This window comes from Brachypodium distachyon, chromosome 5 (genome assembly GCF_000005505.3).
Source record: "Brachypodium distachyon strain Bd21 chromosome 5, Brachypodium_distachyon_v3.0, whole genome shotgun sequence".
Classification (NCBI taxonomy): Eukaryota; Viridiplantae; Streptophyta; class Magnoliopsida; order Poales; family Poaceae; genus Brachypodium; species Brachypodium distachyon.
Window position 1 is genome coordinate 26745942 of NC_016135.3, and position 13417 is coordinate 26759358.

Genomic DNA, 13417 nt, shown 5'->3' on the forward strand with positions numbered 1-13417 from the left:
AGAGTACATTGTATGTGCATAATTATGTTTGATTGATCACGTCCAAATTTCGTCCCAGACTTGCATGTTTGCTAACAAGATATTACTACTCCGTTACTGAAATCTGGCGCCGTTCAATTCCAGCCGGAACGACCTGATCCGTCTCCAACTCAATGCTCCCTACATGTAGATACTTTTTACCGTTGGGTGGAAGTGCACCTAGTATATACCGTCCACCCGATTTGACATAAGTGTCAGATCCAACAATACTTGTACGTAGACAGTATTTTAATTTGCAGCTGGAGTACCATTTTCTCCATAATTTTTATTTGCAGCTAGCAGTCACTGTTATGCAAGGTGATCGAGTATTATGTAAACAAATACAGATTGGGACAACCTTGTAAGTTGTGTTCCTGCCTTTTTTTAACGGAATGGAGTCGAGTCTCCTTGCCTTGCCGCGATAGGACTTCAACATGCAGCCCAATGGGCTGAACGCAAGCCCAATGGTCGATGCCGGCTTGGCACGTTCTCCGTCTCTCTGTGTGCTATGGTGAGCGTACCGGCGTGTTCCATCCGTCCAGAGGAACCCGTCAAGGTGATCCTATCTCGCCATACTTATTTTTACTAGCCGTTGAAGGTCTGTCTTGTCTCTTAAGGAGCAGGGGAATTCAAAAATTTGTCGGGCATCATTATGGCGCTCACAGCTCCTCCGATCAATTATCTCTTATTTGCAGACGACATCTTGCTTTTTGTGAAAGCCGGTATGGATGGAGCGGCAGAGATTGCTGAAGTTTTGGATGTTCATTGTAATGCTGCGGGACAACGGATAAATCATCAGAAGAGCTCAATTCATTTTAGTAAAGGATACCATGCTGATATTCGCCATGCAGTGATGGAGATGCTTGATGTTCCTAATGAATCACTTAATGCAAAATACCTGGGTATGCCCACAGATGTAAGCAATTCAAAGAACGGGCTTTCAAGTATTTAAAACATCGTGTTTGGGGGAAAGTCCAAGGTTGGATGGAACAAACACTTTCATCTGGAGGGAAAGAGGTCCTTATAAAATCTGTTGCGCAAGCTGTACCGACGTACTCGATGACATGTTTCAAGCTCCCTCGAGGATTATGTCTCAAAATTAATTCTTCGATTCGAAATTTTTGGTGGGGAAGCAAACAAGGCAAGAGGAAGACGCACTAGGTCTCATGGGACACAATGACTATGCCGAAATATTTGGGTGGATTGGGTTTTCGTGATATTGAGCTGTTTAATTTATCCTTGCTTGCACGCCAAGTATGGCGAGTGCTAGTTCAACCTAGTACGTTGAGTGCTCGGATCCTGCAAGCAGTTTATTTTCCGCAAGGATCTCTCATGTCTGCTTCCCTGGGACTTCGCCCGTCTCAAATATGACGGTCTATCCGTGAAGGAAGAGATGCTCTTCGGCTGGGATGAATCCGACGTATAGGTAATGGACAGTCTACGTCGATCTGGCAGGATAACTGGATTCCGCGCGATGAAAGGCGGCTCCCGTACGTAGCGCGGAACTTTGACCCTCCTTCTAAAGCTTCAAAGCTGATCATTCAGAGTATGGGCCAATGGGATGTTGGGAAACTTGAAGAGAATTTCATACCAATGGATGTTCAGGCGATTAGGTCTATCCCGATCGGTATTGTGAACCTTGGGGATTACTGCGCGTGGCATTTTGAGAAATCTGGTCTGTTCACTGTTCGGTCATGCTACCGGCTGCTTGTTTCAACCCGCAAAGTTAGGGAGGATTGGTTGGAGGAGAGACCAACTTCTAGCTCTCTTAAATCTGTAAAATCTTGGACTAAGCTTTGGAAGGTGAAGGTTCCTTCTAAGGTACGTGTGTTTGCACGGAGACTTGCCCAACATTCGTTACCTACTGGAGATGTTCTTCAACATCGCCACATGTCGAAAACTTCAGTTTGTGCTATTTGTCATGCTGATAATGACTCTTGGAGGCACTCGCTAATTGACTGCACAATGGCGCACTGTGTTTGGGCGCTAGCCGATGATCAATTGACTGAACACTTATGTATCTCAGTTTGCCCTGATGCCCGGGAGTGGATATTTCATCTAATTGATACAACCTCCCATGCGGAGTTTACTCAGATCTTGTTAACTTTATGGGCGATCTGGTTGGCCCGCCGCAAGGCGATCCATGAGTCAATTTTTCTAAGTCCCCTGTCGACTCATAGTTTTGTGATTAAACTGATGGCCGAACTCCAGGTTGATCCGGATAAAACTCCAACTCCTGTTCGTACTATGCCAAAGCCGTTGCCTGCTCGTTGGATCCCACCGCCGGCAGGTATGTTCAAGATTAATGTTGATGGGGGTGTAGCGAAGACCACAAACAAAGGAGCTTTTGCTGCTGTTTGCTGTCATGAGAAGGGAAATTATTATGGTTCATCGGCAAGAGTATTTGAGGCTATTACTGACCCCCCTACACTTGAGGCGTTGGCAATTTGTGAGGCTCTGTCCCTGGCTAAAGATTTAAATATCCAAAAAATTTGTGTGGCTTCAGATGCTCAAGTGGTCATTGAGGGGCTTCTTCATGGGACCAGATGCTGCTATAGTCCTGTTCTCCGGGAGGTAGCGACCCGTAGTAAAGATTTCTTAGATGTTTCTTTTGTTTATGAAAGTAGAGTTTCGAACTCGGACACTCGTAGCCTTGTTAAGAGCTCCTTGTCATAAGAACACGGCCGGTTTTCTTGGCTTCTCGAGCCATGGACCGACGCTTGTATTCTTTTATCGATTGATTAATAAAGGCCGTGTCATTCGCTCAAAAAAAAAAATCTCTCTGTGTGCTCTTTCTCCATGACGGCAGCATCAATTAATTGCCTCGATTAGATTCGAGGAGTATAACGTGGGGGCTGCACGCACCGGTCAGGCGTGCCGAACCTCATCCGGTACTTGAGTTGAGCATCAGCAAAGGGAGGGCTTGCTAAGGTTCCACGGTCAGAGTCCTAGTCATGACATACGCGCAACAGCCCACCCCGAATGAACCCAAAGTTCGTTCCGTGAATGATCCAATGAAAATTTACTCCTGCTTGTACGTATTCAGCGTACTCTCGACGAAGTCTTCAACCGCCAAACAACCTTAATAAAAGCACCAAGGCGTTCCATGTATATACACTCACGCCTTCAGAGAACGGCCTGTCATTCCTGTCCGGAAGCCATGCCGACCACGTATGTGCGCCCGCTGCTGCTGCTGCTGCTCCTCATCCTTGCCTTCTCGCGGGTGTCTTCTTCCTCGCTCCACGGCGAGCCTGGAGACCGGGAGGCGCTGCTGGCGTTCAAGGAGGGGCTGTCTGACCACTCAGGCTCACTGAGCTCATGGAACACCACAAACACAGACTTGTGCCGGTGGACCGGCGTGGCATGCAGCCGGAGGCACCCAGGCAGGGTGTCATCCCTGTACCTGCCTTCCAGAGGCCTCGCAGGCACCATTTCTCCGGCAATCGGCAACCTCACTTTTCTTCAGACGCTTAATCTCGGTTCCAACACGCTGTCCAGGGAGATGCCACGTGCGATCGGGAAGCTACGTCGTCTGCGTCAGCTTGATTTGGCCAACAACTCCATCCATGGCGAGATTCCTGTGGAGCTCTGCAACTATTCCAGCCTTGAGTACATGACACTGTCTAAGAACAACCTGCAGGGGGAAATCCCTGCTGCTCTTGGGTCACTCTCTCGACTGCGAGTCTTCTATCTTACCGCTAACAATTTGGTAGGAGGTGTCCCGCTGTCGGTCGGTAACCTCTCGTCGCTTGAGAGGCTATCTCTGTATGGAAATAATCTGGAGGGGTCCATCCCGGAGGGGCTTTCCCGCCTTGCCCGTCTCCAGTTCATTCAAGTGGCGAGGAATAATCTCTCAGGAACAATTCCGCCGCTGTTCTTCAACATGTCAGTTCTTCAGTATCTTGGTTTTGGATCCAACAAACTGCAAGGAAGCCTACCACCTGATGCAAGCATCAACCTGCCAATCCTTGAAGAGCTCCATTTGGGCAACAATTACCTGTCCGGGAGGATCCCGAGCTCCCTAGCGAATGCCACAAAGATCCAACTGCTAAGTCTGGCCCGTAACAACTTCCACGGAATGGTGGCCCCTGAGATAGGCAAGCTATGCCCTATTCGTGTTGAGTTAGGCGGCAACATGCTGCAAGCTGGTGATGCTGAGGGTTGGGAATTCATGAGATTCTTCACAAACTGCACCCGTATACAATTGCTAGATCTTGACAGTAACAACCTAGGAGGGGTGCTTCCAAGTTATGTAGCTAACTTTTCATGGCAGATCCAGTGGCTAAGCATGGCAGGAAATGGAATCACTGGGATAATCCCTCCAGGTATTGGAAACCTTGTCAACCTTGCTGACCTAGAGCTAGGGGAAAACGGTCTGCATGGTCCTATTCCAGATGAGATTGGAAGGCTTACAAACCTGCAAACGTTGTCGCTTGAAGAGAATGAACTCTCAGGACATATACCATTGTCTTTAGGCAACCTCACACTGCTGCAAAACTTTTCCTTGTCGAACAACAGAATTGATGGCCCCATTCCTAAAAGCCTCGGAAACTTGCACAAGTTACCTAGTCTGGACTTGTCCTCTAATCTACTTACAGGAGCTATTCCTGATGAGATCTTTAACCTTCCATCGTTGACAAGTTTTCTATTTCTGTCTAGAAACTATTTGTCAGGTGTTCTTTCTCCAGAAGTTGGAAACCTACATAATATTGCAAGTTTGGATCTGTCAAAAAACAACTTGTCAGGAGACATACCAGGTACACTAGGCAGTTGTGCAAGTTTGGTGTACCTAGCTTTGGATGACAATTCATTCACAGGGAGTATCCCCCATCACTTGGTAATTTGAGAGGCCTGAGCAAACTAAATCTCACAAGGAATGCTCTGTCTGGCAGTATTCCACAAGAGTTGGCCAAAATCAATGGGTTGCAACAGCTATATCTGGCACGAAATAACCTGTCTGGGGGCATTTTACAACTTTTTCAGAACTCAAGTGCTTTGAATGAACTAGATCTCTCCTTTAACCACCTGCATGGCGAGGTGCCTCTAAGCGGCGTGTTCGCCAACATGAGTGGGTTCTCAATAATTGGTAATGATGGCCTTTGTGGTGGCATTCCAGAGCTGAAATTGCCTCCTTGTCAGGTAAAGCCACATAAACAGAGACACCTACTGCTGCTTAGTATACTACTTCCAGTTGCCGGCATTGCTATATGCTTATGCCTGTTATTGTCTGCACTCCTTCTCTTCAAGCGGAAAATAACAATGCATATGATGAAAATTTCAAGCCCACATGTGTGGGTTGACAACTATTCCGGAGTTCTTTTTCCAGAAAGGCATCCAAGAGTTTCATACCTTGAAATATTTCAAGCTACAGATGGCTTTGCACCTGACAATCTGATAGGTGCAGGAAAATATGGCTCGGTGTATAAAGGAAACATGTCTCTTCCATCTGTCAAAAATGGTGTTGTAGCTGTTAAAGTGTTCACTCTTCACGAAACTGGTTCTTCCAGAAGTTTCTTGGCAGAATGTATGGCTCTCAGACGAGCTAAACATAGGAACTTGATAAACATTATCACATGCTGTTCTAGCATTGACCCCAGTGGCAATGAATTCCGAGCTCTCGTGTTCGAGTTCATGCCTAACTTGAGCCTTGATAGATGGTTGCATCCAGGAACAGACGAGCAGTGGCACAAGTTGAGTACCGTCCACCTGTTGAACATAGTGATTGATGTTGCAGATGCGCTAGACTATCTTCACAATAATAGTCGGCCACCAGTAATCCACTGTGATTTGAAGCCTGGCAACATCCTCCTTGGTAGTGAATGGACTGCTTATGTTGCTGACTTTGGGCTTTCAAAGCTGGTTGGCGAGCATATCGATCAATCCAGATTGAATTCCAGGAATTCTTTTGGGATAAGAGGAACTATAGGATATGTTGCTCCAGGTAGTTACAGTATTCTCATTTCTTTAAAAACAGATCCACCTTGATTTTGCACACTTCTGTATTTTGATTCTAAGATATTATTGACATGCAATCTTCCTTGCAGAATATGGATCAGGAGGGAAAGTATTGATTGCTGGTGATGCTTACAGCTTTGGGATTACTCTGCTAGAGATGTTCACGGGGAGGGCACCAACTGATGATATGTTCAGAGAAGGCTTGAGTCTGCACTTGTTTGCTGAGATGGCATATCCTGACAAGATATCAGAAATCATTGACCCAGCTCTGTTACAGATGCAGCCATATGATAAAGATCAAACAAGGTTGGACAATGTATTGGCTTGCCTAGCTTCTGTTATAAGAATCGGCATCTTGTGCTCAAAGGAAACCCCGTCCGAAAGAATGAACATGAGAAATGCTGCCGCTGAGCTGCATAGAATCAGAGATGTAGGCATGGAGTTCTCTGTCAAGGAATGCCCTTAATTAGAGCTGAATACCCAGTCCTTTCTTTTCCAGGTCACTCGGTCATTCTCTATCGAACACTTCTGTTGTAGTATCTAAACCTCATGTAACAGAGTTTCACTTGAAAATATATAGTACAATTTCTTCACATACCTAACAGAAGTCTGAGATAGGCACGCAGCAACATGAATCTGTCAAGCAAAAATGGACACCATCAGAAATCCAAGGGAGCGGAGCGATTTTCATGCAGATGTAAAATATATCAAACTAATCTTGTATATAAGAATCTGGTACACATAACAGTTACCTAATTTACAATACAGATATACAATGGTTTGCTCTTGCTTCCCATAAGACAATGAGAAGATGAGAAAGAAACTCGATGCTATTATAGCAATTGTGCACTGTACAAGTCTCTGCTCAATTCAAAACCTAAATTACATGTGGCCCCGCCAAATGCCTTGACACCAAATGGGCAAATACTTGCACGAACCTCTATATACCTCTTGTCAATTTCCATGTCCACTTCTGATGGACAGCTGCTGAGCACTAGCAGAGTTTGCTGTCAAACTAAATCAACGCTCTTCCCGTTGAACCTTGTTTGGGTCAGAGACCATATCCATCATCATTTTCTCTGGAGAGTCTTCCCAGTTGCCAAAAGCTGCTAGATCAATCTGAAAAAAAAGGCAGGATATGTTATGGACATTTAGGGATATGTTAACAGTGGCAACTCTTGTAGACAAAAGGCCAGGTTTGCTCTAGCACCTTTCTGCGCTGCCCTGAGAAAATATCCTCCCTCTTCTTGTACACATCCTGTTGCCTCTTTGTTTTTTGTCCACCAAGTCCCCATACTTCGACATCAAGTATTGAGGCCTCAACAGGTAAATAACCCTACATTACAACACATGGAGATTGAAGGCTAGGCTTATGAAGGATTTACTTGAGGCCATGATGCTACCATAGCTTCAAGATTTATTTCCAGATTATCCATAAGGTGGCTACAACAATAATGACAACATATTTAGTGAGAACCAGAAAATGTGAGATGTAACCTGATTGGGAATGAGAGAACCATGCTGGTAAGTCTTGTCAACAGCATGATGGCGTATTGTAACTTTTGAAAAGTCATCGTCTATAAAAATCCTCTCATTTCCAATTGATCCGCCGAATGCCAAGCCAAGAGGCTTTGGCTTTGCCTCATACGTCCTTATCTGAGTATGTAGGTGGCAATACATGATGTTCTTCTCCATACCTGCTAGGTTCGATGAACAGTAAGCTACCATCTGTGGCAAAAAAGGAAATAAGCAGCAAAAGTCATACCAGATGGCAGGAGCATGCGGAATATTGGATATGTGGAACACAGGTACCCAGAGCTACCGTAGAAAGTGTCTTTATTCTCAAACCCCTCTTCAGTTAATGCACCAATTCCCCATCTTCGATCAGCATCAACATTTGCACCACCACCATTTGAGAATGCTGAGAGTAGAATTAGTGCTGGTCCCTTGTACCCCTCCACACAAGACCAAAACCGGCTCAGGCCTTTTCCATTAACTGATGACCTGCAGACATGTTCTAGGTCAAGATTAGTACTTATTTAATTACAATGTAAAGTCATAAAATGGTCTGATAATTGAACAAGAAAACTAGCTTGCAAACGTAATTACGAGAATAAATGTCATCAGAGCAATAAGTAACCTGTAAAGAAGATCTTCTGGGTCCATTCCAAAGACAGATGCTGACAAAAACTTCTCACTCAATTTGTTTCTGAGACTGAGAGAGATCGCCCATGCCCTCCCACGTGTTAATACATACACATCAGAAGTATCAGAAGTCGTGATGCCAGTTGAAACAGAGCTCTCCTGCTTGTAAGCAATAACTCAAGTTAGATGAAAGATTAGGCAGTTGAAGCTTCATCATAACACAGTCATGAGAGATGAATCATCTACGAAATAGAAAAGAAATATAACTTCATTATTGCACGGGAAAATGATTGTTGTGAACTCAATGAGTTCCATACACCATTATACTCCTGAACCAGTGCAAACAGTAACTCTCTGGAGCAATAAATAGTTCTTTGTTAAAGGGTAAATCCCACAGCCTCCTCAAAGCACTGGAGCTGGTTATAAATTATACACCATCGTGTTATTATCCAAGCTCCGTACCTTGATTCTTGAGTTCTGAACTATCTCACATGGAAAGGAAATTCCTACCATCTTCCTAGCAATAGTTCAGAATCTCGGCAATGCAAAATTCGCTGAAAATTTGCAGAACTGAAATAACCAGGACCACATCATAAAATTTAGTGCCATGGCAACTTATAGTAAGTTATAACAAGTGTTAAAGAAGCCATGAATTTCCATCTGCCTCCTTGGAGCAGAACACCTTACAATATAACCAAGCAAATACATGTGGAAGTAGAGCAGTGAAATTTCACCAGCTTTATCTATATTCCATTAACACCTCCATTTAAAAAAAAAGTTCCATCATCATGCACTAACTAAACAATGCTAATCACATAAAAATGTGCCGCAGTTGATGCTAAACGAGTCGTCCAATCTTTCACAATAGCAACTAACACTGCAGTAATATTGGATTACCTTCACTGGATCAACCTGGCACGCCCGGAATCTGTCCTGCACATACCGCGAGAGGCAGTTGCCAAGCCCGGGGACTGTGGAAATCACCCACGACGTGAACTCCTGCACCTTCACCCCCTTCGCAGCGCCTGAAACCTCCCAGCCCCAAACCCCCGCGTCATCCGCGACGGCGCCGGCGGACACGAGCGCCGACAGCACCAGGTGCGTCACGTCCGGGAGCACCACTGTCGGTTCCCCTTTCCCCACTTCCTCGCCCGAAGAGACCCTCGGAGCCGAGGAACCGCTCCACGCCATGACCCAGCACATCCACAGCAGCACGGCGATCTCCCCGGGCGCGAGCTCCCCCACGACCTTCCCGCCGTCGTCGTCCTCGTCCTCGCTCGGCTGGAACTGCACGCCGCAGGGGGCCCCCGCGCCGGCGCAGGCCGCGGCGTACACGCGGAGGAGCTGCGCGACCGGGAGCGAGGCCCGGGCGCGCGCGCAGCAGGCGTTGAACCCCCTGAGGAACCCGAGCCAGTCCCCCCCGGCGGCGGCGCCGTGGTCGAAGAAGAGGGAGGCGATGGCCGGGCCGAGGCGAGCGAGGAGGTCGTGGAAGCGCGGCGGCGGTTCGGGAGGGGAGGAGGCGGGCCGGAAGGCAGCGGGCGGCGGGGAGAGGATGGAGGGCAGGTCCGAGGAGCGGGAGAAGACGGCGCGGAGGAGAGGGAGCGCGAGGGAGGCGGCGGCCAGGGACTCCTGCTCGTGCGCCTCCGCGGAGGTGCTGCCGGCGGCGGAGGAAGAGGAAGCCGCGCCGCCCATGGCTGGTGAGCTCTCGTCGGCGCGCGGTGGAGTGGGGATCGGGGAAACGAGATGATGGTGGGCGCGGCGCGGAAAGGTGGGAGACGAAGAGATCCCCGCTCCGCTCCCCAGCCCGGCTCCTGGGGCTTCGAGGGGGCGGAGAGAAGAACAGCAGGAGGTGGGGCGCGTGGCGGCAAAGGGGGAGATAGATCGCGGGGTCCAAGTGTTGGATTGGGATTGCTTGAGCTTGACGCGGTAAATCGATGTTTCGGTGATCTGGAGTTCGTTGGAGAGTTTGGGGCGGCGAGCCGTCGACGTGGGGGATATTTTTTCCTGTCTTGTGAGGGCTGGATGGGCTGCGCCCCAGGCCAAGGCCCAAATAAGGTATGGGCTCCCCTAAAAAAAACAAAGAGTCCTCGGAGGGATCGGGAAGGAAACTGAATCGGGTTCGCTCAGAAAAAATATATATAAGAATTTTCTTGGCCTAAACTATTTTGGCCCGGGGCTATCAGCAGTTCCTGGCCCCGCCGTTGCGTGGAGGGATCAGAGCACATGGCGGCGACCAACTCCGAGATCGAGAGGCAGCAGCGAGAGTACGCCAGGGAGCCGGCAAAGTACGAGGAGGACTGCAAGGAGTTCAAGAGGATGGTGTGCCTGAACGTCGTATCGCTCTCGGTCGCCTTCGCGCTCTTGATCTCGGGCTTCCTCGTCCCAGGCCCGCACCGCATGTCCTGCAGGTTCAGCGCCGGGGCTTTCTTCCTTGTGTCCGCGTACGGCATCGCCGTTCACCAGCAGACATTCGGCTGGTCCGTGTTCCCCCAGAGGCCACAGTGCGAAGTCCAACAAGTTGGAGGAGACATGGTCTAGTTATATCAGCAACAGATCGATCTGTGTTTGGAAGGCCAGCAACTGACACAATAGGTGGGAGCTATGAGTTGATGCGCCTAAGTAATCACCCAAGCCAAAAGTCTGAATCTCAGCAGCAAGCAAATCATGATATTTTGGAGCACGAAGGGGATCGAAACTATGATAGAGACCCTGCGGCGATTTGGAACGACTGGATTTCATGGCGAGATGGAGATAGCTTACTTTTCATCCGAAGAACGCTAGGTATCGGTCCGGCGTTCAGGGGTTAATTAAAACTCGGTTTACTACTGACCATCCGATTTTGATGTGCTCGATCATCACTGAAGAAAAAACTCCCGCATGCAACAAAAATAATGTACTCCGTATACAACATCATTCATCATTTAGGCTTTGTTTGGATGTAAACATTGGAAGGCTTGATATTGCATTGGCTCCAACGCCAATATCACATGATATTGATATTGAGGTTGAATGCCAATATTTATATTTGGATGTTTAGATATCCGAAACATAGACTTGATATTGAGGTTGAATGCCAAATCCTGTTTGGATGGTCAAAATGATAGAATTGCATTTGAACGAGGATGAGCATTATAATTTTATACACACGTACCAAAATGTTTCTTTTATCAAATCCCAGTAATCCTTCCTTGCTACCACGTAGCTTAGATCTTTATTCGTTCACATAAACAAGTGTAGACAAATTCTGGAGTAAATCTGGACCACCCAAAAAGACAGGAGTAACAGAGTTGTTCATCATCGTGTTCGTGTGTGACACTACGAGAAATCAGGATGATAACAGCAGCTTCAAGTAACAGAGTTGTTCATCATCCAGTTAGCAGCAGCAAGCATCAGCGGTTGCTTGAATTATCTACAGGTGCAGGGTCCAGTTCCTGAAGAATGGCCAGCAGCTTCGGGTCCGTGAAATCTGTGACCTCATGTTCTTCGTTTTCTCCACGCAGCTCCTCCATGCCCGCCGATTCGGCCGCTAGCTGCCGCTCCCTTCGCGCACCGCCGTCGGCCGCCGCGCCCGCATGCGCCGCCGCCCTCGCCTGGCCAGACGCTGCCGCTAGCTGACGACGAAGAGGACTCACCGCCTCCACTCCCTCGTCCCTCCTCGCGTCGGGCAGGCTTAGAATCGGCCTCGATTGCGCCTTGGACGAGGGCGGCAGCGGCGCAGTCTTGTAATAGGGTTGCGGCGCGGACGAGGGAGGAGAGCGCCGGGTCGCCCGAGCCGGTCGCCGGGGAGACCTGCTATCGCGGAGAGGAAGAGGGGTGAGAGGTGAGGGAGGCGGCGCGGGAAGGGGCCGCGGCCGCTCGGAGGCAGGTCGGCGGCCACAGCCGCTGGAGAAGGAGGAGGCGGGCCGTCGCTGCCTTAACTCCGCCGGCGCCGCTCGCATGGAGAAGGACTGAACGAGGAGGCGGGCTCGGGAGTCTCGGGACGGAGCCCTCAGGTCTGCGTGTGAGGAATTAGAAGGGAGAAGGTAAAATAAAACGTGTCCGTGAGGAATCGAGCGCGGGTGTCGGGCGATGGAACGAGGATCCCGAATACCGCACGATGTCGAGCCTTTTACCTGGACATTGGCTCAGACCCAGTTTTGCCTAATGGACTGGATGCTCAATATTGAGCCTCAATGCCATCGATGAATATTTAAACCAGCCAAATACTCTAAATCTCGGTATTTCGGACCTTTTGCAATGTCAATGTCTAATACCAAGGTTCAATATTTACATCCAAACAAGGTGTTAAACATCATTGCAGCATTTCTTTTCCATGGCCTAATAAAAACATGCAACAAAAAAACTGCAACACCTCGTAGTATATGCAACCCAAAAAATATGCGTGCAACCAATCCCGCTAATTGTAATTAATTGTCGAGAAAATAACCAACATGTAATAGACCCACAAAATCGTCGCAACATCTTTTCCGTGTGTACGTGACATAAACTAAATACGAGCTCGCAACATGTCAAAAGAATGTACGTAGCATAAAAAAATAAGATGCACTGACCTATCACCATCGACGTTGGAGACACTCGCTCCGTCAATTTAGGCTTGTAGTGATGAATCTGGCTAGCTGAAGCCTCACTAATATTGGATTGGATGACCCTAGGTAGCGGCGGAGGACACTTGCTGCTTGCGCTTCGGGTAGCTAGGTAGCGTGCGAGGGTTTAGTGACGGTGACGGGAGCGGAGAAGGAGGAGGCAGCGGACACCGGCACAACACGAGGGCGAGAGGGCGTAGGTAGGAGAAGAACGGAGAATAGTTGCTTGTGGACATCAAGCAAGGGATGGGACGATTTGGATGCATGGGGAGGGCATGCCGTGTTTTTTTTTCAGTGTGTGTTTCGGAACAGTTTAATGGGTACGACGCGAGGAGTGGGCGAACGAACGGGAGTGGACGAAGACTTAGGCGCAAAAGCATTGCTCCCTCTGATACATATTAATTGTCGAAATATTACATGTATCTAAACGTTTTTTAGACATATATGCATCCATATTTGGTTAAATTTGAGACAATTAATATGGATCGGAGGGAGTACATATCTTTTAGACAGGAGAGATAAGAAAGAAACGCGCCTCTGGCTTTATACAGCACCCGATCGTTTGAATCCCTATTGCTAGTGCGACAAACCCTAGGTAGCTTTTTGTTTAGCGAAACCAAGCTAGTTTTGTTTTTAGAATTAAAAACCTAGCTTGCTGGAAAGAAGAAATTATTTTTGCGAGGATCATAGGAATTATTTTTGGCCCATACCATACC

General features: G+C 47.9%; 2 protein-coding genes across 10 annotated transcripts; one reads left to right on the plus strand and one right to left on the minus strand.

Annotated features, from left to right (window-relative positions):
* Positions 1–271: 271 nt before the first annotated feature.
* Positions 272–9993, minus strand: LOC100829257. 9 transcript variants are annotated; one of them, XR_002960831.1, is made up of 8 exons: positions 9016–9993; positions 8114–8277; positions 7739–7977; positions 7471–7670; positions 7184–7309; positions 6922–7092; positions 6572–6609; positions 272–791 (listed from the first exon to the last, which is right to left on the minus strand). XR_002960831.1 is itself a non-coding variant. In XM_003580710.4 (6 exons), the coding sequence occupies exons 1-6, from the start codon at positions 9808–9810 to the stop codon at positions 6994–6996; spliced, it is 1623 nt and encodes a 540-aa protein (XP_003580758.1). In that variant the 5' UTR covers positions 9811–9993; the 3' UTR covers positions 6668–6993. The 9 variants fall into 9 exon arrangements, 1 of the variants encoding a protein (XP_003580758.1); XR_002960830.1 differs by having other exon boundaries at positions 6912–7092; XR_002960829.1 differs by lacking the exon at positions 272–791 and adding an exon at positions 4710–6419.
* Positions 3179–6439, plus strand: LOC100824140 (receptor kinase-like protein Xa21). The gene is made up of 5 exons (XM_010229025.2): positions 3179–4391; positions 4692–4775; positions 5027–5157; positions 5266–5959; positions 6063–6439. The coding sequence occupies exons 1-5, from the start codon at positions 3179–3181 to the stop codon at positions 6437–6439; spliced, it is 2499 nt and encodes an 832-aa protein (XP_010227327.2).
* Positions 9994–13417: the final 3424 nt, after the last annotated feature.